The sequence below is a fragment of the Benincasa hispida genome, chromosome 9, assembly GCF_009727055.1.
Source record: "Benincasa hispida cultivar B227 chromosome 9, ASM972705v1, whole genome shotgun sequence".
Taxonomy (NCBI): domain Eukaryota; kingdom Viridiplantae; phylum Streptophyta; class Magnoliopsida; order Cucurbitales; family Cucurbitaceae; genus Benincasa; species Benincasa hispida.
Window position 1 is genome coordinate 42,715,380 of NC_052357.1, and position 26,448 is coordinate 42,741,827.

Consider the following 26,448-nt stretch of genomic DNA (forward strand, 5'->3'; position numbering starts at 1 on the left):
GTACTCTATACCCAAAACCTCTCACAACACTTGGAACTTTCAATGTAATCAATCACCTCCTAAACTTAGGAAATATTATAAGTAAGCTATTAAATATGACAATATGCATAAACCATCTCTAAACTATAAATATTGATAGAATCAAATTATCAAATTATAGAAAATTGGAATAATATATTAAAATTTAAAAAAGTATAATTGATATGTTAATTGTGGAGGTCATAGGTTGAAATTATGGTGGAAAAAAGAAAAAAAAGAAAAAAAAAAAAACCAATCGGTAGAGAAGAAAGAGGGAAAGGGAGAAAGGTAATTGATTTTGAACAGGTAAGGTGGTTGAGACCTCCGTCCAATTTCGATGAGTTCGAGAACTTCTCTCTTCATACAAATCCTTACATAGAACAAAAACTCACTCACTCTCCATTTCCATCTCTCTCTCTTTGCTCTGTTGATTCCATTCAATTCAATGGCTCATCTTCTCAACACCTCCTTCGTCGCCGCCTCCTCCCCATCTCTCCGGCGGAGGCCATTTCTCCGACCCCCATTTCACCCTTCACGGCGGTCTCTCCAAGTCCAGGCCAAGATCCGCGAGATCTTCATGCCTGCTCTCAGCTCTACCATGACCGAGGGCAAGATTGTGTCCTGGATCAAGACTGAAGGCGACAAGCTCGCCAAGGGCGAGAGTGTTGTTGTCGTTGAGTCCGATAAGGCCGATATGGACGTCGAGACTTTCTATGATGGCTATCTCGCTGCCATTATGGTTGATGAAGGAGGCGTTGCGCCTGTTGGATCTGCAATCGCGCTTTTGGCTGAGACTGAGGATGAGATTTCTGAGGCTAAGTCTAAAGCTGCAATCTCTCCGGCTTCTCCGGCTTCGGCACCTCCGCCGGAGAAGAGTCCTGCCATTGCAGTTGCTGCACCAGCGGCACCCGTTGCGGCGGCGAAGGCGGCTCCGGTTGTTGTGGCTTCCACTCACCCTGCATCTGAAGAGGGGAAGAGAATTGTGGCGTCTCCGTATGCAAAGAAGTTGGCTAAGGAGTTGAATGTGGAGCTGGCGACCGTGGTGGGGACTGGGCCACTGGGGAGAATTGTGGCTAAGGATGTTGAAGCTGCGGCTTCTGCTGCTGCTAGCTCAGTTCCGGCTCCGGGAGGCGGTGTGAAGCCCGCCCCATCACTGGAGTTGGGAACCACTGTGCCGTTTACCACAATGCAAGGGGCGGTGAGTAGGAACATGGTGGAGAGTCTCGCGGTGCCCACTTTCAGAGTGGGGTATACCATTACAACAGATGCGCTTGATGCTCTTTACAAAAAGGTAAATTAATCCATTTTGAGACGATCATTGATTCATTGCCTTTTTCCGTTCTTTGAAACTGGCTTTCAAACTTATGTTGGACATGTTATTCGTGAGAATTTTTTCATGGTTTGATAGAAATTGAATCGACTTTCTTTTTGAGTGGATGGAATCAGATGTTGTCTTCTGCCCTGCTAATAATAATTGGTAGTGATTTATGTTTCTTAGATTAAATCAAAGGGAGTGACCATGACAGCGTTGCTTGCCAAGGCTACAGCTCTAGCATTGACTAAACATCCTGTAGTAAATTCAAGTTGTAGGGATGGTAAGAGCTTTACTTATAATAGCAGCATCAATATTGCAGTTGCTGTTGCCATTGATGGTGGCTTGATCACACCAGTGCTTCAAGATGCGGATAAGGTTCTAATTTTCTATTTGTTTCCTTAAGTTTTTCTACTATTTCAAATGCTCTGTTAATTATTTAATCTTGGATTGTTTACACTTGATTTGTGCTTTAGGTGGACATTTATTCTCTGTCTAGAAAGTGGAAGGAGTTAGTTGACAAGGCTCGAGCCAAGCAGCTGCAACCTCAGGAATACAACACTGGTACTTTTTCATTAGTTTATATTTCAACCTCGTTTCAACAAGGAGGAAATAGCAGTTTGCTTGCATATCTACGGAGAAAGTTAGTTTGTTTTATTCAATTTGAGAAGGAAGAAATATAATAAAAGAAGGTATGATTCCCAATGCTCCAAAAAGTATAAGAAGGAAATTCCAAGATAGCTGAAGAAGGGTTTTGTAAAATAAAGCTTGTCAAAGGAAGAGGAACTCAACTCGGTATAGTCAAGAAAAACTGAGGAAATGAATAGATGAAATGATAAAGAAGGATAATGGATTACCATTTCTTTTATATGGTGATAAGTCTGATGTGACTCGTGGAGTGCACATCACAAAAGACTTGAACATTTCATTTGTTAATTTTCTTAAAGTGCAAACCTTCTCCTAAGGTCACTCTGAGGTACTCAAGTATGTGGTAGATTCATTTTATATGTTCTTTTGGATTGTTCATGAGTTGACTAATTTAATGATGGGAGTAGAAATCTGTCAGCTTATTTTATATGTGCTTAGAAGAATGAGCGTGAGTCCAAGTAGGAGCAATGGAGTGACATTGTTGATTATTCAGAAAGAGGGCAAGTGAGAAAGTGATGTAGAATGAGAGTGTAAATGTGTGAATTCATGGTTAGTGAGTAAGTTCTCTCTCCTTTATAAGGGCAGGAAAGGGAGAAGAGGGAGTAGCTTAGCTAGGGAGGTCTTTGTGGAGACTCCGAGATTTTAACCTCATGAAGTCTGAGGATTTTTTTAATGCCCCCTCCTTTCCATATTTAAAATAGTTTGATGAAAGAGCCCTAGCACATTCATCACCCAGCCTCTGTCAGACTGACCCTTTTTTGATTCTTGGTTTTGGCCGTTTGATCCCTCTTTAGGTTTTACTGTTAAATCCCTTATGGTTGATTTGGTGGGCATAGTGGATCCTATATTGTCTGACCTTTATTTTGTGATCTGGAAAGATCGTTATCCTAAAAAGATTAAAATCTTTCTTTGGGAGCTTAGCTTGGATGCCATCAATATTGCTGATCGTCTGCAACGTCGATTGCCTTATATGTCTATTAAGTGGACATTTGGTGGGTCATCCTTTTGATGGTACTAAGCAGATGATTTTGTTGACTCTGCTGCGTGCACTTTTTTGGAGTTGGTGGGGTGAAGAAAATAGAAGGCTTTTTTCGTGACTAAAGCTCCTTTAATAGTTCTATGGCGTTGTTTTGGCCATTGTTTTTTCTTGATGTAGAACTAAGCACCCTTTTATTCATTATAGCCTATCTCTTTCAGTCAATAATTGACAATCTCTTGATGTTTGGGGTTCTCCTCGGATTTCATTCTATCAATGAAATGTTTCTTCTACCAAAAAATATTCGTAGTACTAGTATTGACCACCTTATTTTAAGAAAACCATTGAAACATCCTAAGAATGCCTTCTTTAAGGTTGTTTCAACCCTTTCTGAAGAATAAACTATGAAGTCTGCAACACCATTAGAGGTTATATACTGTACATGGTTTTTTAAATTAACAACGGCTGTGAAGATTCTGAAATTCCTTTCTAGGAACACTAGACCATTGCACCTTGGCTTTAACGTGAAGCCACCAACCGTAATCATCTAGTTGAAAAGATTGCAGATAGATCCAACGCTTGCTTAGCCAAAGAACAGTGGAGAAAAGGATGATCTTGCGATTCATCACCACACATGGAAAACCTGAGGAGATTTGGGGTTGTGCGGATTAACTTTTTTTAAAAAATTTTATTCAAATTTCTAATTTCTCCACAGCAAGCAAAGGACCATATTTGGTTTTCTTAGGACTAGTCCCTTTCCAATTAATCTTTCTAGGATTCTGGTCTTGAAAGTTAGGGCCTTGAGAGAGAGAATGGTCGCTGACTCCACAGAAAATGTCCTGGTAGAGTTAGGTACATCGTTAATTCTATCTTTGATATTTCTTAGGGAAATATCTTGGACCACATCTAACTAAGCTACACTATTCTTCAAACTCTCCGTCTTGCAAACCCCTTCTCAAGTGGAGATTATTTCAAGTCTTATGCATAAATTGAAACGCAATAACCTTCAAGTGGACAAGAACTCATTCAATGTCCTTCCAACTCCGAGCTCTGAAATAAAAATGCATTATAATATTTAGAAATAGAAAACTGAAAGCAACAACATATTATAGGACGAGCTCTGACTAATTTGGTTTAATATGTCATACGTGTAGTTTAGTTACACAGTTCAGAGTACCATACTTTGCCTTAGTTTGGTTAAATTTTATTTTTACCTGAATAATTTCTCTGTTGCTTTCCAAGTTCATCATCGGAGCTACATACGCACTTTTAATCTTCTCTTATTTCTCCCATCTGCTTCTTCGTTGTGCAGGGACATTCACTCTCTCTAACCTTGGCATGTTTGGTGTGGATCGATTCGACGCAATTCTGCCACCCGGAACTGTTAGTATCGTTACTCTTCTACTTTTCTTTCCTCATTTTGTTCTCGGCCGGAGTACCTTTCTGCATATACCTCTCTTCTCTCAGCCTAGTTATTAATATTAGGAACCTAATTTCTGCAGGGAGCAATCATGGCAGTAGGCGCATCTATCCCCACAGTTGTAGGTACTAAAGATGGTCGAATTGGCAAGAAAAACCAAATGCAGGTAATGAGCTCGGATTATTCTTACTGTACATATTTTAGAGTAGGCCTCTGTATCCTTATTTTTTGGATCTTGAAAATTTGCAGGTAAATGTAACAGCGGATCATCGAGTAATCTACGGTGCAGATCTTGCTACTTTCTTGCAAACCTTGGCAAAAATCATTGAGGACCCTAAAGACCTAACACTATAGTTTTACTTGCATTTTAACCCCCCAAATTTCTTTTCTTTTTTCTCTAGTTTTCTTCTTATGATTTGATGTTCTTTTTCCACACATATTTGAGTCAGATGTGATCTCCATGAAATGTGGTAGTTAACTATAAAGTAAGAAAATTATTCATAATCTGCTGTTGCCCATGCTGAGTGAAGAACAAAAGCAGAATTTTGAAGGAAGATGAACTATTATTTGTTTTTTCCCCCTTTTTAATTGAGTTGTATTTAGAACTTATATTCAAATGGAATTCATATACTTAGTTTTTTCATGTTGGAAATGTGGACAAAATTCTTCATTAAATCATTGGATTGAAGAACTACAAAGTAATTCTTATGTTCCACCATTATGAAGTCTCTGAAGAGAATTATGTAAGTTAATTACCATTATCATCACATCTCTCAATACTCTAGATATTAGTTAAACTTTAGAATGACAATTTAAATGAGTAAATATTTCCATTATCCCACCAAAATGAAAGGAGTATCTATCAAATGTGTTCTAAATATGAAATAAGACTGCTCATATTTAGTTCTTGAAACGAACACTTTACCATACCTAACCTTCTTATTTTCTATGGTCATTTTTTTAGGCAATCTTGTATTTTCTTTCATTAAAATAATATTTGACCTATTTTTTATATCCTACTTTTTACCTTTATGCTTGCAATTTATTTATGAGATTGTGCCATCATAATGCATAAAAGAATTATCACAATATATGGGCAAATTTTGTAGGTATGAAAATTCTTGGTATAAAGTGTAATCTTTAACGCACGGTAAGAAATACTACAGAATTATTCACAAACTCAAGTGTTTTTTTGGAAAGTATTCATAAACTAAAGTTAAATTGCTAGAATAAGTAAAATTTTAAAAATGGTTTTCAAATTAAGGGAAAACATGTTTAAAAAAATGATATTATAAAATATAGTATTATTTTGGAAAAAAATTAATTTATATTCATGAACTTTGGAAGTTGTATCAATTAAAACCTATAATTAATGATTGTATCAATTTAAATTCTAAACTTTTATAAACATAGATAAATATCATTTAGGAGTTACAATATTATGAATTAAACTCTAAACTTAGCAAATCAATTTAGACTCTCGATTATGATTATAATCGTCCATTTTGTTAATCTGACATTTAAAAAAGTTACACTTGTGAAAGAATTTATGGATGAACAATTTTTGCTAATCATCTTTAAAAAAATGATTTTATTTGATTTACTTATAACAATTTAAGAGTTCAATTGATACAATTACAAATCTCACACGACGGTTTTCAAACAAGTCTAAATGAAGGTGTAAATGGATACAATAGGAAACTTCACAGAGTTTGAATTAATAAAACCCTAAGATTGTTTACTTCAAATTCTTGAATGTGATTTTCGTTCATCATCTTGATAAATTGTTTCAATTGTGATTACTACCTTTACAAATCACCATATCACAACTCATAAAAAGTCATTCTACAAAAAAAAAAAAAACAAAAAAAAACAAAAAACAAAACAACAAAACAAGACAAGACAAACTAAGAACACAATTTTCACCTGCATCCAAACATTATCCCTAGATCTTAGAAGGATGGAGAGTGAAAGGTAGAGAGACATAATCACAAAAGGAATGAACAAACCATCCATGAATTAGCAGGAGACACCAGGTTAAGGATAGAAAAGAAGGATATGCCTTCAAACACTTATTTACATACTTATTTATTGATCTATAAGTAAACAAAATCTATCACATTACAACATAAGATTCATCATATTTCTATTCTATTGGTTTACATCTTACATGGAGTAGATGCTCAAACCTACCAGCACAATATCAATTCTTAATATCACAAACTAAATAAGTAGAGGTAAGATTTATCACCTCATACATGAAGAGTCCATAGCTGCTTTCCAGTCCATAGTTGATAGTAGGGAGAAGCAATATTGGTTTATCTTGCATTAACGAGCATTCTTAGGACCGTCTTCATTTTTGGCCTTGCTTCGGGTGAAGGTGATACACACGAAATGGCTACTTTAAGGACTGCTCTTATCTGGCTTTGAACGTACGATGATGTTTTGCTGATATTATCATCCAGAATTTGCAGCTCCCATTTCTGATGCTGCTTGGAGTGGTAACCTAGCACAGTCTTTGCCAACTCAGCTCCCTCACTCACTGCTGTCTTTCCTGACAGTAATTCGAGTAAAATCACTCCGAAACTGTAGACGTTGCCAGCCGGTGATACTCTCATTGTGTAAGCATACTCTGCAATCACATCCAAAAAGGAGAACATGTTATAAACTCAAGCACTATGGTTAGTTCCCTCAGAATCAACTTTTCATGATCAACATAATTGGAAAAATGGAAATATCATGGAAACCCAAAACCAGAGCTGACGGGCATACAGGAAGGGTGCATAGCTCTACCTATACCTACAGTCTTGAAGTAGTACATGATGAGATAGATTAGATTTGCTAAGTGAAGTTTTTGTTTCTGAAAATAAGGTGACAGTTCTCTTACCAGGAGGAATATAGCCAACAGAACCAGCTACCATTGAAAGGCTTCCAGTGCTCTTTGAGGGATCGATCACCTTGCAAAGCTCAATGTCACCAATTTGAGGCTCCTTGAGGGACTTGAGAAAAATGCTTTTACTAGATAAATCAAGGAGAAGTACCGGACCAGATGTGCATCCGTGCAGAAACGTGAGACCCTGAGCTGCTCCTATGGCTATGCTGTATCGACTTGACCAATCAAGGACGTTTCCTGAGCTACCATGGAGAACATCGAAAAGAGTGCCCTTGGGAGCATATTCAAAGAAAAGGTAAGCACTTTCAGTAGTCAAAGCGTAAGCCAGAGGTGTCATGATATTTGAATTACTAAGTCTCCCAAGGACCCCCAGCTGTTTTCCAAACTTATCATGGCTTCCTGGCTGACATATTTTGTCACTCCACTTGAGTTTCTTGACATAATAGCTTGATCCACATGGCATGACAACTTTATAGTAAGTAGAAAACCGAGTTTTCACATTAATGTTAGATGGCTCAGAAACTGCCTTCATGGCTTCAGCAAAGTCGATATTGGACCGGTGGATGACACTAAGAGATAATAGTTTCCCCTGAATAACCGTTGTCATAGGAGCATCTTCCACTTGAGATTCATTGGTATTCCCCTTCCAATTACGTCTCCACATGAAGATAATGAAAATTGCCGATGCAGCAGAAATAAACAAAGCTACAACCACAATGACGATTGCCACAATGATTGGTTTTTTCTTCTTTTCAAATGAGGGAGGCGTGTCAAATGTTGATTCATTAATAAGATTTGGGTTTCCTTCTATGCCAAGCCAAACCCAGTTCTTAAATGATGGAATGACACCAGAGAGCTGATTGTTAGTAAGATTCAGTTCTGTCAAGGATGGCAATTGAACCAGAAACGCAGGAATCTCACCTGAAAACTGGTTGTTTGAGAGATCCAACACTTCCAAATTAACAAGTCCAGAAAAAGATTTTGGAATTGGCTCATCAAAATGGTTGTTGCTTAGGTTCAAAGCAATCTGCAAATTCGCTGGCATTACCGGAATTGGATTAGTTAGTTTGTTTCTACCCAGTTGAAGATCCAACAATGAACTCATGCTGCCAATCGAATCAGGTATCACACCAGAGAAATAATTACCCTGTAAATTCATTTTAACAAGATTCAGTAATTCAGATATTGAAGGAGGTATCGAACCATTGAGAGAGTTCCAACCAATATTTAGAACCGTCAAATTTTTTAGTTGCATAAATTCTAATGGAATTTCTCCAGACAGGTTGTTGGATTCAAGTATCAAGGCTTGAAGACCTTGAAGATTCCCAAACTGTGTTGGCAGTCTGCCCCACAAGTTATTGTGGGCCAAATTCAACAACAACAGACTCTTGCAGGCACCCAACTCATTAGGTATTACACCAGTCAGCTTATTATTGTCCAATTCCAAGTACATCATTTTCTGAAGATTTCCAAATGTTTCAGGGATTGTCCCATTCAACATATTGCTTCCAAGTCTCAACCTAACCAAGTTAGAACTAGAAGATACATCTCCAGGAACTGGCCCCACTAACTTATTCTGAGACAAATCTACAGTCTCTAATTGTGGTTTGGATAAGAGGCCTACTGGAACGGAACCACTAATATTATTGTAACTAAGATCTAAATTCTTGACATAATTTGTAATCCCATTAGGAATCTTACCAATAAACCTATTTTGGTGAGCTGCTAATCTCACAAGAGAACTGATTCTTGAAAGACTTTCAGGAATTTCTCCACCAAAATTATTTGCAGATAAAATCAGAAACTCCAACTTGGAGAGACTCCCAATTTGCAATGGAAGAGACCCAGAAAGATCATTTACACTAAGATCAATAAAAGTCAAGTTCATAAAACTAGCAATAACTTCTGAGATTGTCCCCTGAAATTTGTTCTTAGAAAGCTGGAGCTGTTCCAAAGCATCGTTCCTTCCAATTTTAGTGGGAAGAATGCCACTGAAACTATTGGAACTAAGGTTTAAACATTTAAGACTAACCAGTTCATCCAACTGCAAACCAACACTTCCATTCAGGAGATTGAAAGATAAATCCAAGATCTCCAACCTTTTAAAACCAACAAAACTAGGCAAAGAACCAACTAACTTGTTGCTGCTAAAATTCAGCAATCTCAGCCCAGAAATCCCTCCACAATCTTTGATGAACTGCTCTGGAATACGATTCAATCCGCTCTGTGAGAAATCAAGTGCCTGTAGAGTATCAATCTGGCAAACAACAGGCAAAAAGTTGTCGGAAGAAATAGAAGACCCAGAAAGGAAAATGTGAGTAACAGAGGAATTATCAAAATTGCATCCAACCCCCTTCCACGAACAGGGATTCGGCTCCTTGTTAACATCCCAAAAACGGAGAAGCCGAGAGAGCTCCACCATGGTAGCATATTGAGTGGCGGAGAGCTCAGATTTCACAATGGGGAAGTAAGAAATGAAGAAGAAACAGAAAAGGGTATACAGAGTTGGCACTAAACGCCTCATTTCTAGTGATAATCAGGCAAATGGTGGAAGATGATAGAGAAGAAAATGAAGAAGGGGAAATTTGGGAAATGGGTTTGGGGTTTAAGGAGGAAAGAAAATGGTGTGAAGTGAAGAAAACAGTGATGGATTGAAAAGGAAGGCGAAGGCGAAGACGAAGACGAAGACTCGAGTGAAAACAAGGATTTGGTTGAACATCTTTGAGGATTTGAATGCGTCAGAGAGTCGAGGCTCCTTTGAATTCCAAGTCTCCGCTTCAACTTTTGAATTTTGGGGGTTTTGTTGTTCAAATCCGCGTGGAAATTGGAGTGATCTTTGCTACAAAATGTCACCAAAGGCGTTTATCAGTGGAACAACTTTCCTAACAAGTACCGCTGCTCTCTGCGTAAGGATTGTGTATGTTTTGGGTTCTTTTGGAAAAATGACAAAACATATATATATATATATATATATATATTATTATAATTTTTTTTTTTTTTTTTCTTTCCTTCTCTGACCTTTGGCTCCGTAAAGTTTAAAACGTCAATTTTGATGAAAACTTCACTTTTACGAAAATTTTATTAGCTTTTTCTTTCAAAAAAGTTTTATGAAAAAATTTGATAAAAATATCAATACAATGAGATAGATTCTGAAAAATTATAAAACAAAAATTTTTTTAAATAAATTTAAATTAGTAAATAGATGTGAGAAAATTTTTAAATAAGTTAATATGTCTATTATTTATATTATATTTATATCAACAACATTTTGTTACTTAATTTATTATATTTTATAGATTTTTTTTTTCAATAATACAATGAAAATATAAACTTATTTTTAAAATCCTAACAATTCGCTTAAACTTTCAACAAATTGTTCATATGTTGAAATTCCCTTCAACTCAACTTCTTGTTTTCTCTCGGATATAGTGATGACCGACTTCAATGTATTTTATGTACCCATGAAATGTTGGATTTGATGAAGCTCAACAACACTTTCATTGTCACATTAGATTAGCACAACATAATCAATTTTGCATAGTATGTCCTCCATAAACCTTTTTAGCCGCATGCATTCTTTTGCAACCATAGTTGTTGCTATATATTCAGCTTCAGTGCTTGATAAAGAAACTATAAACGACTTCTTGATATGCCAGGTAATCGCAGTTGAATCGATATTGAAGCAATAATTTGAAGTTGAATGTCTATCATGTGTGTCCCCTTTCCAATCTGCATCAGTAAAGTCGATTAACAAGAAATCTTCAACTTTCTTATACATATATAAGACTATGGTAAAAAAAATCCCTTAAATATCTTAGAATTTTTTTAACCATATCTAGGTGGGAGTTTCTAGGATCTTACATAAACTAAGAAATTATGCCAAAAGAATAAGCAATCTCAAGCCATGTAATAATTATAAGGTATGTTAAACTACGAACCAGTTACCCGATTGCTCTAGGATCCTTTAATAAGAATATATTTTTCTTTAATCCCCATACCAAAACATTATAGTAGCTCCTTTGCACATAACCTTAATGAGAAATAAAGTATTCATGGTCTAATTTTTCAACTTCTAAACCAAAAAAATCAACCCAACCTCTCCCGAGTTCTTCATATGAAAACAAATAAATAAATCATTTTTGAACATGAAAATTTCAACTTCATTATCTCCCGGATTATCATGTCCTCTATGTATAGTAAGACCAATACCAAACACGTGACAAAAAATAAAGTATTGAGCAATTTTACCATACCAAACACGTGACACTTGTTTAAGACTATATGATGACTTCTTCAAAAGACAAACATGGTGGGAATATTCTTTAGAAATATATCCTCTTGGTTTCTCCATAAATTCTTATTGATCTAATTCACTATAGGGAAATGTGTTCTTCACATCCACCTACCACAATTGTCCACCTTTGAAAGCAACCATAGAAAAAATAGTTCTTATCGTTACCAATTTTGCAAATGGATTGAATGCATGTTTCTTCATAATCCAACCCTTCTTTGGGGCTAGCTTTGAATCTGTCAATGCTCCTATCTTAAACTCTTATTTAACTTGAAATAGGCTTACAAATTTTTTGGTTTAGGCACCAATAATTCTCATGTCTTGTGTTTTGCTTTATTTCCAATAGGAGGAAAATGGAGTGGCCACCAACTTGATTTTGGATGGTGTGATTGGGCACCCAAAATATACAAACATAGTATGCAAATAAAAGATAAAGGGTCAAGGGTCTGTTGTGTAACGTATTAACATCTATAACATTTTGAACAAATATTTATTTTTTTTTAGAAGAATACATTTTTTGTCATTGAGTTCTTACTCGTAGGTTACTTTGGTCCTTAAGTTTTTTTGAGACATATTTTTTTAGTCCTTTTGTGAAATAGGTTTAAATGGTTCCTCTTTTGACAATGCTGTTAAAATCAAACAAATTGGACAATTGACATGACAAAATGACATGAAAAAAAAATATATTTTTTAAACATTTCTCTTTCGTCCCTTTTTCCCGTTTCTCCCCTTTGGATGATTTCATCGCTCGTACTAGCCCTCTCCCATCTATCACTAAACTCTTTCTTTCAACCACTTCTCTATTTTTTTTCTCTCGTTTTTCTTTGTCTCTCATTTTTCAACCCTCTGCGAATAGATTGAGAGGGAAGAAGAGATGGGAGAGAGAAATGAGATTGTGAATCTCTAATCTTTCGAAGATAAGAGAGAAATAAAGAAAAAAAGAGAAAAAAAAAAGGCCATTATTTATTCTCACTCCAATGGATTTAAAAAGGTTGCTAAGTAAGATAATTATAATGGTAGAGGGACAACAAAAAAGAAAGAAATGTTATAAGAGAAAACTTAAAGATCATAGACCCTTACATAGAGAAAAAGGAAGAAAATTTGAATAAACCCTTCAATGACGGATCAAAACACAAACCAAAAGAACTTCAATGTGTTTAATCAAATGAACATCCAAATTAACACAATAAATATGGGGAAGATGATCACATCTTTTCCTTTTCTCTCTAGTAATGTAAAATCTCAAAATCCTTGATAATGATTTCAACCTTGAAATCCCTAATCAATCTTTGCCAAGAGAGAAAAAAAAACCTACAAATCCAATCATTCTAGAAATCATTATTTCTTATTTGTCTAACCATTTATCAATGAATGCAACCGAACATCTTCTTTGTCGAAATGGTTGAAAGAAAAGAGTTGGTGAGGGAGAGATGAGGGAAGGGGGGAGAAATAGGAGAGAAAAAGATTAAAAAATATATTTTTTCCATGTCATTTTAAGTTACTTGTCGAGTTATTTTTCTGTTTCATTTTATAGATGTGAATAACATACGTGGGAATAGGATGTCTATGAATTAAAGATGACTATGTTTAGTTGTGCATGAGAAATACTATCGGAATATTATGAATAAAAATTATGTTTGTATTTAATTTATGAAATTAAGTACGAAAATCTTATATAATTTTAATAGATTAATTAATTAAGCAATAAATATCATTCAATATATTGATAAAAGTTAATTAATTAAGTATCAATAATAATTTTAATTATAAATATTTAAAAATTGAGTAATTTATAATTAAAATTACCAATTAATATATTTAAGGAACATCACATTAATTATAATCTAATACTTTATTCTTTTTATAATTTATTATGTTCAACATTGGTAAATTTGTATAAACAAAATATGATATATTAATAGAGAATACTAATTTTTTTATATAAAATATGATATGTTAATAATGAATTAAATAATATAAATTAATCACAATAAATAGTTAACTGATTATAAGTAATCAATAATAACTAGGATAATTCTTATAAATAGAGAATTCCCAAAAATATTTACATTTTGTAGCAAAAAGTTCCAAGAGTGCTTTACTTTTGGAACTTTTAGCTACAAAGTATAAATAGTTTTAAATATTTTTATATTTAAAAAGGTTCCTAATAATTATATATTCATAAAGAATGATCAAATTAAAATTGATCTCAATAAATAATTTATTGATTATTAAAAATAAAATAATAAATTATTATTACTGAAAAATAATTTTTTGTACTAACTAAATTTAATTAATCTTAATTTATCAATTAATTAGATTTAAGATATTGTTAGCTAATTACTTAATAATTTATGTAAAAAAAAAAAAGTAATTGCATTCCTTTAATAATTTATTGTAAAAGTAAGTTAAGGAAATATTTAATAGATTGTTGTTGATTTATTGAAATAAATATTCAACTTATTTTTGTTAAATTAGTATTAGTTAATTAATTATATTCAAAATAAAATTATATATAAAATGAAAAAGGGGATGGAGAGAGGAAAAAGAGAAAACCCACAATTTTGGCCGGGAATATAAAACCTTGTCGGTAAAAAATGAGGATGTCTGAGAATAGCTTAGACCCACACAAAAGATTGAAAACTGTAAAAACAAACTTGAGATTTGGATATTTGTGTCAACTTCCATACACAATACCCTCGAACCAAACAACCCATTGGGGGCATTTGTAGCTCTAAGTTGGTTATTATAGTTAGTGGCTATTATAATTGGTAATAATAGTCGGTTGCTTATAATAGTTAGTGTTTATGGTTGACTATTTTAGTTTGAGTTATAATAGTTTCTATTTTTGGGTATAAGCTATTTTTGTGGTAGAAAATAGTAAACATGGTAGTAAAAAAGAAAATGAAGAATGAGTGATAAATAACAAATATTGTAGTATATAGTAAATACCGAAGGAAAGAAAGAGAGTTTTGAAATAGTACTTACTATACTTAATTGTAGTTTGTAAATAGTGGTACACACAGTATCTTAAAGTGAGATATGAGTAAAAACTCTGGACCAAAAATATATTTTTTTTCTTATTTTTTTTTCGGTTCTTTTTAAAAATTAAAAATATTTACACTTTATAGTAAAAAGTTTAAAAAATGCAAAGTATTTTTAGAACATTTGCTATAAAGTGTAAATATTTTTGAGATTTTTCTATTCATCAGAATTTCCCTATTTTTTTCATGTTATTAAAGTAAATCCTTTTGTAAAATGAAAAAAATGTTGACTTTCTAAATGTCTCATGTTTATTGGTTTTGTTTATTTATTTTAAAATAGTAAGGAAAGACAATCTTATAAAATGAATTTATCAGGGCTTCAATAATTTTTTTCATTATCATTCAAATAAACAAATTTAGGAATTTTGATTTTATTATTTAATTTTAGAATACAAATGAAAGAAAAAAAAAATCGTCTAGAAATACTTAAAAAAAAAAAAAAAAAAAAAAAAAACTTTCCAAACTTTATTGCATTCTTTTATTTCAAAGCAAGCAGTGGTATGAAAGTCCTCTTTAAATTGGGCTATTAAGATTTTAGTAGATGGGCATGGAAAAGTAATTTTTGTTACCTATTTAAGGAAAGCAATTGAAGAAAGTCAATTTTTGATTTAAAGTATTTTTTGGAAAAACCATAACATTGCATTTTTTTTAAATAGAAAAAGAAATTTCCTAATATTGCCAATAGAAAACCTTTATGGAAGTTGCAATAGAGCAAGTATCTTGGTAAATTTTATCATGTTTTTCCAAAAAAATAAAATAAAATAAAAAAATAAAAATCTAAATAAAACAGATATATGAATCAAAATCTTGGCATCCAAAGATATTAGTTTTTAACTTCAAAAGAATCTTTATAACGGCATCCCGAAACTTTGAGATTTATCATTCACAAATATATTTTAAGGAAGCGATTTATACCAAATAAGAGAAAAATATGAAAATAACAAAATACAAATATACATAGAATACACATGAATAATAATTAAAGCAAAAAAACCTCATTACATGCTCATAGTATTTTGAATATTAGAAACTAAAAGAAAAAAATCATCCTACATCAATTACACTAAATAAAATGATAATTTTTATTTAATAATTATGGAAATAAACATGTTGATATGAAAACCCTAACATTAGAATCCCATTTGTTGAACCTCTAATATCAAATTCTAAGACTTCCGAAACAACTTGACTCAATGTAAGGGAAATGATTTTATTTGAATTACCTTTTGATCGAAGACCAAGAGATAAGGAGAACTAGTTCCTCACTCCAAGTTAGAACATTCCACGAGCAAGATGATTAAACTTAATTGAATGTTCTAGCATGCAACCCTCGCTCAAGAATTGCAAAGTAGTGATGAGATTTTATCATCTACTAAAAGATTTTCAATTAGAAAAAAAAAAAAGAAAAAGAAAAACCCCCTAAAAACTCAAAACTAAAAAACAGACATATTGTGTTCGCTTAGGATGAAGATCTAATAGTCAAACGTCTTCAAATTAAAAATGGAAACTAAAACCCCGATTACCTCAAAAAGAAAAACCTAGTAACTAAGATAAAACGAAGTCCCTAAATCTACCGAGAAACGTGTGAGGAGAAAGACAGGGGGCCAATTGCAACCATGTTTAAAAATATTATTAAAATTAGGCCCATTGTTTTGGTATATGGATTTCTCAAAAATGACAAAATACATAAGCCCAACCCAATTTCACTAATGGATTAATAAAAAAAAAAAAAATCCAAAATACCCCCACGATTGAAAACCTATTCGCACCTAGCTTCTTCGTCTTCACAAAAGTTTAGGGTTTAGGACACTAGTTCTTTCTTCTTTGATAGATTGTTCTTCGATTCCTTCTCCATTCTCCTTCGATTTCTTCCTCTTATGATTTTCTGCTTAAGGCTGTTATTTTTACTTGAAATTCTAAAGAAGAATGAGGTGTGATTTTTATATTTTTAAATTTCTACCAAAAACTTCATGCTTCTTTATTTCTGCATGCAATATATTGTTAAGATTATTAATGATTCTTCATTCTTCTCAACTTATGATTATGTACTTTTATGTTTCAAATCTTTACTTTTTTTTTCCTCATCTCCCATGTAGCTGCCAAGTTTGACTCTGTTTGAGCAATATGGATTTTAAGTTCATAGGTTTTTTTAGCTTTATGCAGGTAACTAACTAGCTATATCATGAGATTATGGATTTTATTTATTCTTGTTCTAAATCTGTTGTTCATAGTGTAGATTTGTATATTGATGGGTTCACTTGGCTTTTTTATTCTTTCACTTTGGAAGATGTTCAACGTTGTTGGTCTTCTGATTTCTTAGATTTGGGTTTTGAAGGTAATAGATAGGGGTGTTTGTGAGTTAGATTTAATTGGATTTAATGATGTGTTGATGCATAATATTAGTTTGTAATATTGCCATGTGATTGACAACCAATTATTATCTTATTTCCTTCTATTTTTTCTCAACTATTTCATACTTCTAATAGTCGACTGATTATGTTGTGATTGATATATGTTTACTTTTTGTTATTACAAAAAAATAGAAGACCAAGGAAGAAGAAAAAAGCAAAAAAAAGAACAATGAAATTTGAGAAAGGTAAAACATCAACAAAAAGACAAAAGAAAACAAACAAAAAGAACAATGAGGTAATTAGCATATTACAACATGACTAGATTGCTTAATGATTTATGTCTGTTTTACTTCATGTAATAATTAAATACTGTTTGTTAGTAAAACTAATAAATTGTCAACATACTTTAATAGGACATTCCACCTTATGGGTACTAGGTGCATTATTATTCAAAATTTGAGATGATAGAAAAATTGTTTAAATCACTCACACAAGAACAAAAAGAAAAATTTAGAAGTGGATCATTTGGGTTCTTTTTATACTAGGCCAATTACTTGTTCATCTATTAGGAAGACTATCTGAAAAAATAGCAACGATGAATGACTAGACTTTCATCTAGAAGGATATAAAGTTTGATTTTCCTTGAAAGACTTTTCTTTGATAACTGGTCTTAGATGTCATTCCAAAGTCCATAGAATTAAGTAAGCGGGAGGATAGAACACATTTGTTGAGAGATAATATCTTCAATAAATTAGATGCCATTGATAGGGATAATGTAGTTGTTTCTTTAGTAGTACGTAAATATGACGATGACTCAATGATTAAGCTTGCCAACTTGTATATCTTTAAATGTTTTTTTTTAATGCAAGCAAAAACATAATAAGGTGGAATGGAAGAATGTCGAGATGATTGAGGATGGTGACACTTTAAACACCTTTCCTTGGGGTAGGTTAGTTTTTACTTTGACAATAGAATTCTTTAGAAGGGTTGCTCAAACCAAAAGTACAAATTGCACTTTACATGGATTCCCTCAAGTCTTATTATGTTGGGCCTATGAAATAATCTCAAAACTTTATGAGCAAAGTGTGGTTCGGATTGTAACACAAGTGAATGAAGAATGCCTAAGAATGCTAAGATGGAGACTGACAAAGAAGCTTGATTGGAACTATCTCCAAGAGTGCATCTTCAAAGCAAATGATGTAAGTTTATCAACCATTGTGATTTCATTGTTAGTTACTTTAATTTACTCTTTGCCTCATTCATTTTTTTTCATTTTATACAGTTTAAAGTTGTCCCTTTGAATCCATTTGAAGATGAATTACATTCAAACTATTTCCAATATTTTGCAAACGAGCCACTGGAAGTAATTGAAGAAAGATGGAAATATAAAAGATCAATCTGCTTGGATGATGAAGAATTTTGGAATGAACAAGAGGTTCAAAGCTTAGGTGTAGATGGTTCTAATGGAGGGGACATCGGAAAAATAAACGAGGATTTGGAATCTTTGAAGGAGGAAACTGTTAAGATTTCGAAAAATATAGTTATGTTGTTTGAATTGTTCAACTCCATGAATGAAAAATTAGCTACAAAAAACATGGAGAAGCAATCTCAAGACTCCTTCCATCCTAATAAACCTCCAATAGCAAGCCTTCAAAGAACTAAAGATGAGATGAATATCCAACAGTTGGAAGACAACAAGGTAGTATATTTATTATATTTGCTTAACAATACAATTTGATGTACATTAACTTACTGATAACACTTGCTTTTCTTTGTTTACTAAATAGGAAGAAGAAAAAGATGTATAAAATGAAGGACAAGAGGAAGAAGATAAATGTAAAGAGATACAAGAAGATAAAGGAGATAAAGGAGAAGAAATGAAACGAGAAAAAGATGAAAAGCAACAACAAGAACGAGAAGAGTTGGAAGATATTTTGGTATCAATTGATGAAATAATCAACATCAACCAGGTGATTGCATTAATTAGTTTCTAATTTTCATCTAATTGATATCTAATTTCCATCTTATTGCATTTTGATTTCCATTCGATTACATCTCTGTTTTTTTGTAGATAGTTATCAGTTTTTTATATTTGATTTCCATATGATTACCTTCTGGAAATCCACCTGATTGTTAATACTAAGCAATCTCAATTTTTTGATTTTGTATATAATTGCTTGTCAAAGATATTGAAGAATAAAAAAAGAGAAGAAGAACAAAAACTAAAAGAAGAAGAAGAGGGAGAGATAAGGGCAAAGAAAAAGAATGACAAAGGAAAAAAAACAGGTAGCAACATTCTCTTAATACCAAGTAGTCATCTGATACACTTTGATTAATACACTTGGAAATGTATGTTTTGATAATAGGTTGAAGAAGATAAATCCAAAGAAGAAAATGAAGATAAAAGAACAAAGAAAAAACATGACAAAGAAAAGAAACCGGTAACATTATTCTTTTCACTACAATTATTTTCCGATTACCATGTGATTGTTATCTGATTGCTCTTTGATTTCCATGTAATTTCTTTTCAATTACCTTCTTATTACTATCTTATACTTGTTTCTAATTCATTCTCTATTTATTTTAGGTTGTTTAGAATAGAATGCAAACAAAAAAATCTTCACAAGATAAGCTTAAAGTGGAATATGAACGACCAATAAGAAAATTAAAACCCACACTCAAGGCTATTGATTTGGAAATGACGAAAAAACATAAATCTCTAAAGAAGATACGAAATATAAGCACTGTTATTAAACCACCTTCTTTTGAGTTGAACATTTCACAACCAAAATGAAAACAAATTTCTTTTGGTAACTTTTATAGAATTTGATGTTGTAGACTTCCTAGACTAGTTTTGTGTTAGTTTTTTGTTGATAATTTCTTCAACAATATTCTATCACATAATGTTAGACAGTTCAGATATTTTGTTGATAGTGACTTTGATATTAGCAAATATGTTGATAGTGAAAAAAATGTATTTGTTCTTTTATTATGACCACTACACTTACAACGAGTACACTTCTTGCACTTTCTCAATTCACCAATTAAAGGGATCCTTTGCTTCCAAGGTCTTCCTACTGAACGTTTAACAATCAGAGGCAATATAGTGTCATTTGCTGCTACAATACTCCATTCATTATGGTTATCGACAACACAGACAACACTATTATAAGTTGATGCCAATGTGCTAGCAAAATAATACTTTGAGATATAAGAATAAGGATTTAAATCAAGAGTACAAATAACAACAAGAGCATGACTGCATGGTATTTCTTCCAAATCCCAAACACGACAAGTGCAACTATTACAATTCAACTTTACCAAAAAGGTTTTACCTCCATCAAATACTTGATATTCTTAATCACCAATAAGATTAACCTAAAAAAATTATAAAATCAAAAGCAGTAATATAAGTATGACATATACAAGAAAAAAACTCCTAAACTAACTCATAAAGTTTAATCTAGTCAATACAATATGGCAATCAGATAACAATCTGACAACAATCGATGCAGCAATCAAACAAAAATCAAATTGCAATTACATATAGTGAAACTTCGTGATTCATCAGCTAGATTTCTCATCACTCCTTCAACCCAACTAGTTAAAATACTCTTCAAAGAGGATGCTGATTTACTTATATCATAAAACCATTATTGAAGCAACTCTCGAATTGCATCAAGTAGTGAAGCAACAGGTAAACTTCTATCATGTTTCAACACTAAATTCAAACTCTCGGAACTATTAGCTGTCATCATTTGGTGTCTTCTTTGCTTAGAGTAGACACGTGCCCATTTCTCAAACCCAGCACTCCTAAGATATTCTCCAATAGATGGGTATATTGACTCCATTCATCTCATATGCAACTCAAAATCATCTATTATATATGATTTTGCACACTGGCGAAAAACTTTTTCTATTGTAGAATCTTTGAATGAAAGCCTCAAGTTGTTCAAGAGATATTTTATACAAACACAATATTGAGCCAATGGAAATACATTTAAAACAGCTTTTAAAATGCTTATATATCTATCAGATACAATAACTAATCCCGCCCAATCTCCGAAACAAGCTTTTAACTTCTAAAAAAAACTACTTTCAAGAGGCATCATTTCCTGAATCTACTATATCGAAAGCAAGAGGAAAAATATTACTATTATCAGCCATCATTGAGGCAGTCAATAATGTTCCAGCAAATTTGCACTTTAAAAATGTCTCATCAATAGAAATATTCGGTCTGCAATACGTCCAAACTTCAATGGATGACCTATAGCCATGAAGCGATATTTAAAATGTCCATTTGAATCTAATTCATATTCAATGAATGACCCTACAAAAAAAGGAGAAAAAATAAAGCACTTAGTATAAGTACAAGTTGTTCGTTGATATACTAATTAATAGGTATATTAGTCAACTGATTATTGACTGATTACAATAAAATTGATCAATGTCATACCCAAGTAAATGAAAAAAACAAACCTGGATTCATTTTTTTTAACTTCAAGAAAAACATGGGAATCAAGCCATAAGAATCACCAGCATGTCCTTTCAACATCTTCATAATAGATTCTTTTGCCCCCAAGCTTTATAATAACTAACAACAACCCCATAATTCATTCGTATATGATGTATTATATTCTTTGATGTTGAATGATCATAGCTATATTTAAAATTTTCAACCATACAATGACTAATAAACTGTGAAGATGCTTGCCTATGAGAAGCACGAACCATCAAAGAGCAATTATGTTCACTCATATACTTTCGAATCATCGACAATTCACTACTTTTATAATGTGATGCTCTGACAAACCATTGGCAACCATCTTGAGTACATTCCAACTTAACAGGTTTGGAATTTGATCTCAAAGTTTTAAACTCAAAATTATTCTTTACAGCCATGAACTTAAATGACTTCAACAAAATTTCCTTACTAGCAAATAAGTCCTTCTTCAAAGACAATGCAGAAGACATATTGTTGATATGAAAATCTCTAAAAACTTCTAATTCACCTTCAAAATCAACCTCAATTATAAAAGGAAAAGTAACTAAACCTCTAAAAACATATTCACGATATGGACCCTCAGAACGACGAATAGTGAACCGTCAAGGCACGACGATCAAGCGAAGAGCAAAACCTGCAAAATAGAAACTCGTTATAGGCTGAGTCGTGGAGCTCGCTCTCTTTAAGACGATTCGCGGCTCTGCCCAAGTGTGCAAGCAGGTCTTAAAAATGCCACATCGTCCCCAAGATAAAACAGCCAAATGAAAATCCGATCGAAAATGCACCGTCACCGATCGGAACATACACCCTTTCTAAACTCACTGCTCGGAAAGCTAAGATGGAGGAGGAGAGAAAAAATGAAGTGGGAATGAATAATGAAATGTGTCTTTCGAACTGCTGAAGGCCTTCAGCGATGAATCGGGAGCGAAAGAAGCTCTCTGCCTCAGAACGTGCGCGGACAAAACGGAACGGGCGTTGAAAGCAGATGTATCGTGCGGATGGCAACATGCGTGTGGGACATCCATCGAACCCACATTGGTCTATCTCCTCACTCCCTCCAAAACATGGGTACCCCTTGGGGCCCAAACCCAAAACTCAAGATTGAAGTACATAAAGGAGACTTCCAACACCAAATTTTCCAATGTGGGATTCTCCAACCAAAAAGGTTGCTTCCCTCTTTGTTTCGAAAGTTAAATTTTCACCAACAATCCCCCACTTGGAAATTTAAACAAAAAGAAAAAGAGAGAAGATTTTCATCGAGCAGTTTCAGTCTATACAACACTGTGCATAAGCAAAGGTGTCTTACGACTTGAACCTTTACATAATGTAGATGATTCAGAATATACTAGAGTAACCCTTGGTTTTGAATTCTATCTCTAACAGCATCTCACACAGAGTGTTATTAGGATGTACTACGAAAGCTCGTGCTTTAAGGCCTAGCACGTGAATCCCAGTTTAGTGAATGCTCTAGAGAGTTTGCCTAAAAACTCCATAGGAAGTGACCCTCACTTCCACATTCACATAGGTGAGTCTATCAAGAGTACTTCTGTAGCTAGGTACCCCACTTGTCATCAAGTATAGATATCATTAAGAACTGAGTTCAATCTTTCTTACGCTTCAGGATATCATGTTCATATTTTAATCATAGGAATGGAACTATGTGTTTGGTTTAGCATGATTCACTATATATCACTCATGATCAATTATTACCCATTGAACCTGATTCTTGGGATCTCCAATCTACATGTTGGGTTTTCCTCACTGTGATTCATCTTTCTATAGGCATGAGTCCCATCCTTTCTGAGGTTCTGAAAACTTTTTCTCTAGCCAGTCCTTTCGTCAAAAGATCTGCCAAATTTTCATCAGTCCGTATGTGATCCACTCTAACTGCACCAGTAGTGAGAAACTCTCTAATGGTACTGTGCTTACGACGTATTTAACGTCTCTTTCCATTGTAGTAACGGTTCTGAAATTTTGCGATTGTTGCAGTACTATCGCAATGGATCAATATGGCTAGTACTGGCTTTTCCCATAAAGGAATCTTTGATAGCAGACTTCTAAGCCAGACTATTTCTTCACTAGCTATTGCTAGTGCTATCATTTCTGACTCCATCGTAGATTGGGCTAAAATAGTCTGTTTCTTGGACTTTCAAGCGACAGTTCCACCAGATATATTAAAGATATAGCCACTTGTAGCCTTTGAATCATCCGAAAGAGAGTTCCAATCAGCATCGCTGAACCCTTCCAGGACAGCGGGAAACATTTGATAATGTAATCCTAGGTTTTGGGTTTTCTTCAAGTATCTCATTACCCTTTCTATAGCATTCCAATGCTCTTTACTAGGTCTGCTTGTAAACCTGCAAAGTAATCCTACAGCATAAGCTATGTCAGGCTTAGTGCAGTCGACAGTGTATCTAAGGCTGCCTATGATGCTCGCATACTCAGATTGATTAACACTATCACCAGTGTTCTTGAACAACTTGACACTAGGGTCATAAGGAGTACAGGCTGGTTTACACTCAGTAATTATATTTCTTTAGAATCTTTTCTATATAGTGAGATTGATCCAAAGAAATTCCCTTTTCAGACCTATTTACTTTTATGTCTAAGATTACACTAGCTTCTCCTAAGTCTTTCATATCGAAGTTCGCACTTAATATTGATTTTACATCATTTATGACGTGCAAGTTCGACCCAAAGATCAATAAATCATCTACATATAGATACAAGATAGTGTAAAGATTATTATCAAACTTAAAGTAGATGCATTTGTCACTTTCATTGACTTTGAAACCTTTAGATAGGATAAGGTTGTCAAATTTTTCATTATCATTGCTTAAGAGCTTGTTTTAGTCCATAGAGAGATTTATCTAATTTACACACCTTATTTTCTTGACCATGGACAACAAAACCCTCAGGTTGTTCCATATAAATCTCTTCTTCAAGTTCACCGTTTAGGAAAGCGATTTTTACATCCATCTGATGTATTACGAGGTATTAAAGGGCAGCGAGAGAGAACAGGATACGGATAGAGATAATTCTAGTGACTGGAGAGAAGGTGTTTAAGAAATCTACGTTTTCTCTTTGTCTAAAGTCCTTTGCAACTAACCTGCCTTTAAATTTATCGACAGTCCCATCAAGTCTAAGTTTCCTCCTCAAGATCCATTTGCACCATATTGCCTTACATCCTGGGAGTAGATATACTAAGTGCCAAGATCTATTTGACTCAAGTGAGTCCATCTTATCATTTATGGCTTCTTGCCATAGGTTGGCATCTATTGAGGACAGGGCAGCTCTCAGATCTTTAGGGTCTTCTTCTACATTGTAGGTCAGGAAGTCATTTCTGAAATCTTTGGTGGTTCTAGCTCTTTTGCTTCTTCTAGGTTCTGGGTCAGTTTCCTCTTTAGGGTTAGGATTTCTAACTAGGGTTATACTACTTGATCCAGAGCCCCCACTATTCCTTGATTTACAGAAAATCTATCTTCAAAGAAGTCAACATCATTTGACTCAATGATCACTTGGATTCCTAGATCATAAAACCTGTAGGCTTTACTATTTAAGGCATAACCTATAAAGACACACTTATACGCTCTACTAGACAACTTTCTCCTTTTTGGATTAGGAATCCTTACAAAGGCTAGATAACCCCAAGTTTTAAAGTAGGACAAGTTTGGTTTCTTATTCTTGAGAATTTCGTAAGGCGAAGTTTTGTTTTTAGATTTTGGGATTCTATTTAGGACATAACACATGGTAAGGATGATTTCACCCCACTAATAAGACATGGCTCCTGAACTAAGTAAAATAGCAACTACTAGCTCAACTAAAGTTCTATTTTTTCTTTCGGCTTTTCCGTTCATTTCAGGAGAATAAGGTGCGGTCTTTTCGTGTATTATTCTATGTGAGTTAAAAAACTCATTAAAACTATCTGAGTCGTACTCGGTTCCCCTATCACTACGAAGTCTTTTAACCTTTCTATTAAACTAATTCTCTATTTCAAAAACAAAAAGTTTGAACATATCAAAAGCATCACTTTTGTTTTTCAGCAAGTATACAAAAGTAAAATTAGAGCAGTCGTCAATAAAAGTAATGAAATATCTTTTACTGTTCCTAGTCAAGATGTCATCAAATTCACAAACATCATAATGAATAAAATCTAGAGGCTCAGAATTCCTAAGTACAGATTTATGCAGAGTTTTAGTAATTTTAGCCTGACTACAATACTCGCATTTATCAAAATCATTTGTGGATAACTTAGGTATCATTTCCAGCTTAATCATATTACTAATTAAATTCTTATTCACATGACAGAGTCTAGTATGCCAAATATTCATAGAACACAGCATATACACAGAAGATTTTATTTTATTGAGGTCTAAATTTAATTTGAATATTCCCTCAGTTGCATACCCTTTTCCTACAAATACATTATTTTTGGTAAGGGTATACAGGTCTACCCCTATAGTTTGAATAAACCCGGCTTTGTTGAGAAGATAGCTCATACCAAATTCTTTCTTATCTCCAGAGTGTGCATAACGTCCTTCAACGTGAGGGTCTTCCCAGAGGTAAACTTCAGTTCCACTTTGTCGGTTCCAACAATTTTCGTGGAGTGGTGATCTCCCAACAGAATATTTTTATCCTTAGTTTTAGTATAAGTATTAAATAGACTAAGGTCGTGACAGACATGGCGTATAGCACTAGTGTCTATCCACCACCCTTCACATCCACCGATCATATTTACTTTTGTGATCATAGCGACTAACAGTTCTTCTGTCAGGTTCACCTGACCAGCAGGACGATGCCTGTTCTTAGTTCCTAGCCATGTGTCAAGGTTTATTACAATTAAAGTAGAGGAACTATACCGTTTCTCCTGAAGGGGGCTTCTGTTTTTTCTGTTGGTTCTGGTTGCTGGAGCCACGGTTCTAACCTTTCATCTTTGTCCCCTTAGATTTTTTGTCAGATTTTACCACGGTAGAGGCAGATTTCCCAAGTAC

At 33.6% G+C, this 26,448-nt stretch overlaps 3 protein-coding genes across 3 annotated transcripts; 2 read left to right on the forward strand and 1 right to left on the reverse strand.

Moving 5' to 3' along the window:
• Positions 1 to 237: 237 nt before the first annotated feature.
• On the forward strand, positions 238 to 5,026 carry LOC120086559 (dihydrolipoyllysine-residue acetyltransferase component 5 of pyruvate dehydrogenase complex, chloroplastic). Its single transcript, XM_039043272.1, has 6 exons — positions 238 to 1,309; positions 1,517 to 1,708; positions 1,807 to 1,894; positions 4,267 to 4,337; positions 4,457 to 4,540; positions 4,624 to 5,026. Exons 1-6 carry the CDS (start codon positions 464 to 466, stop codon positions 4,726 to 4,728), a joined length of 1,386 nt encoding a protein of 461 aa, XP_038899200.1. The 5' UTR covers positions 238 to 463; the 3' UTR covers positions 4,729 to 5,026.
• Positions 5,027 to 6,411: 1,385 nt separating this feature from the next.
• LOC120086182 (LRR receptor-like serine/threonine-protein kinase GSO2) lies at positions 6,412 to 10,190 on the reverse strand. The gene is made up of 2 exons (XM_039042695.1): positions 7,262 to 10,190; positions 6,412 to 7,006 (listed from the first exon to the last, which is right to left on the reverse strand). Exons 1-2 carry the CDS (start codon positions 9,789 to 9,791, stop codon positions 6,693 to 6,695), a joined length of 2,844 nt encoding a protein of 947 aa, XP_038898623.1. The 5' UTR covers positions 9,792 to 10,190; the 3' UTR covers positions 6,412 to 6,692.
• A 6,152-nt stretch (positions 10,191 to 16,342) lies between these two features.
• LOC120084732 lies at positions 16,343 to 18,691 on the forward strand. Its single transcript, XM_039040553.1, has 2 exons — positions 16,343 to 18,152; positions 18,236 to 18,691. The coding sequence occupies exons 1-2, from the start codon at positions 17,859 to 17,861 to the stop codon at positions 18,689 to 18,691; spliced, it is 750 nt and encodes a 249-aa protein (XP_038896481.1). The 5' UTR covers positions 16,343 to 17,858.
• The last annotated feature ends 7,757 nt before the right edge of the window (positions 18,692 to 26,448 follow it).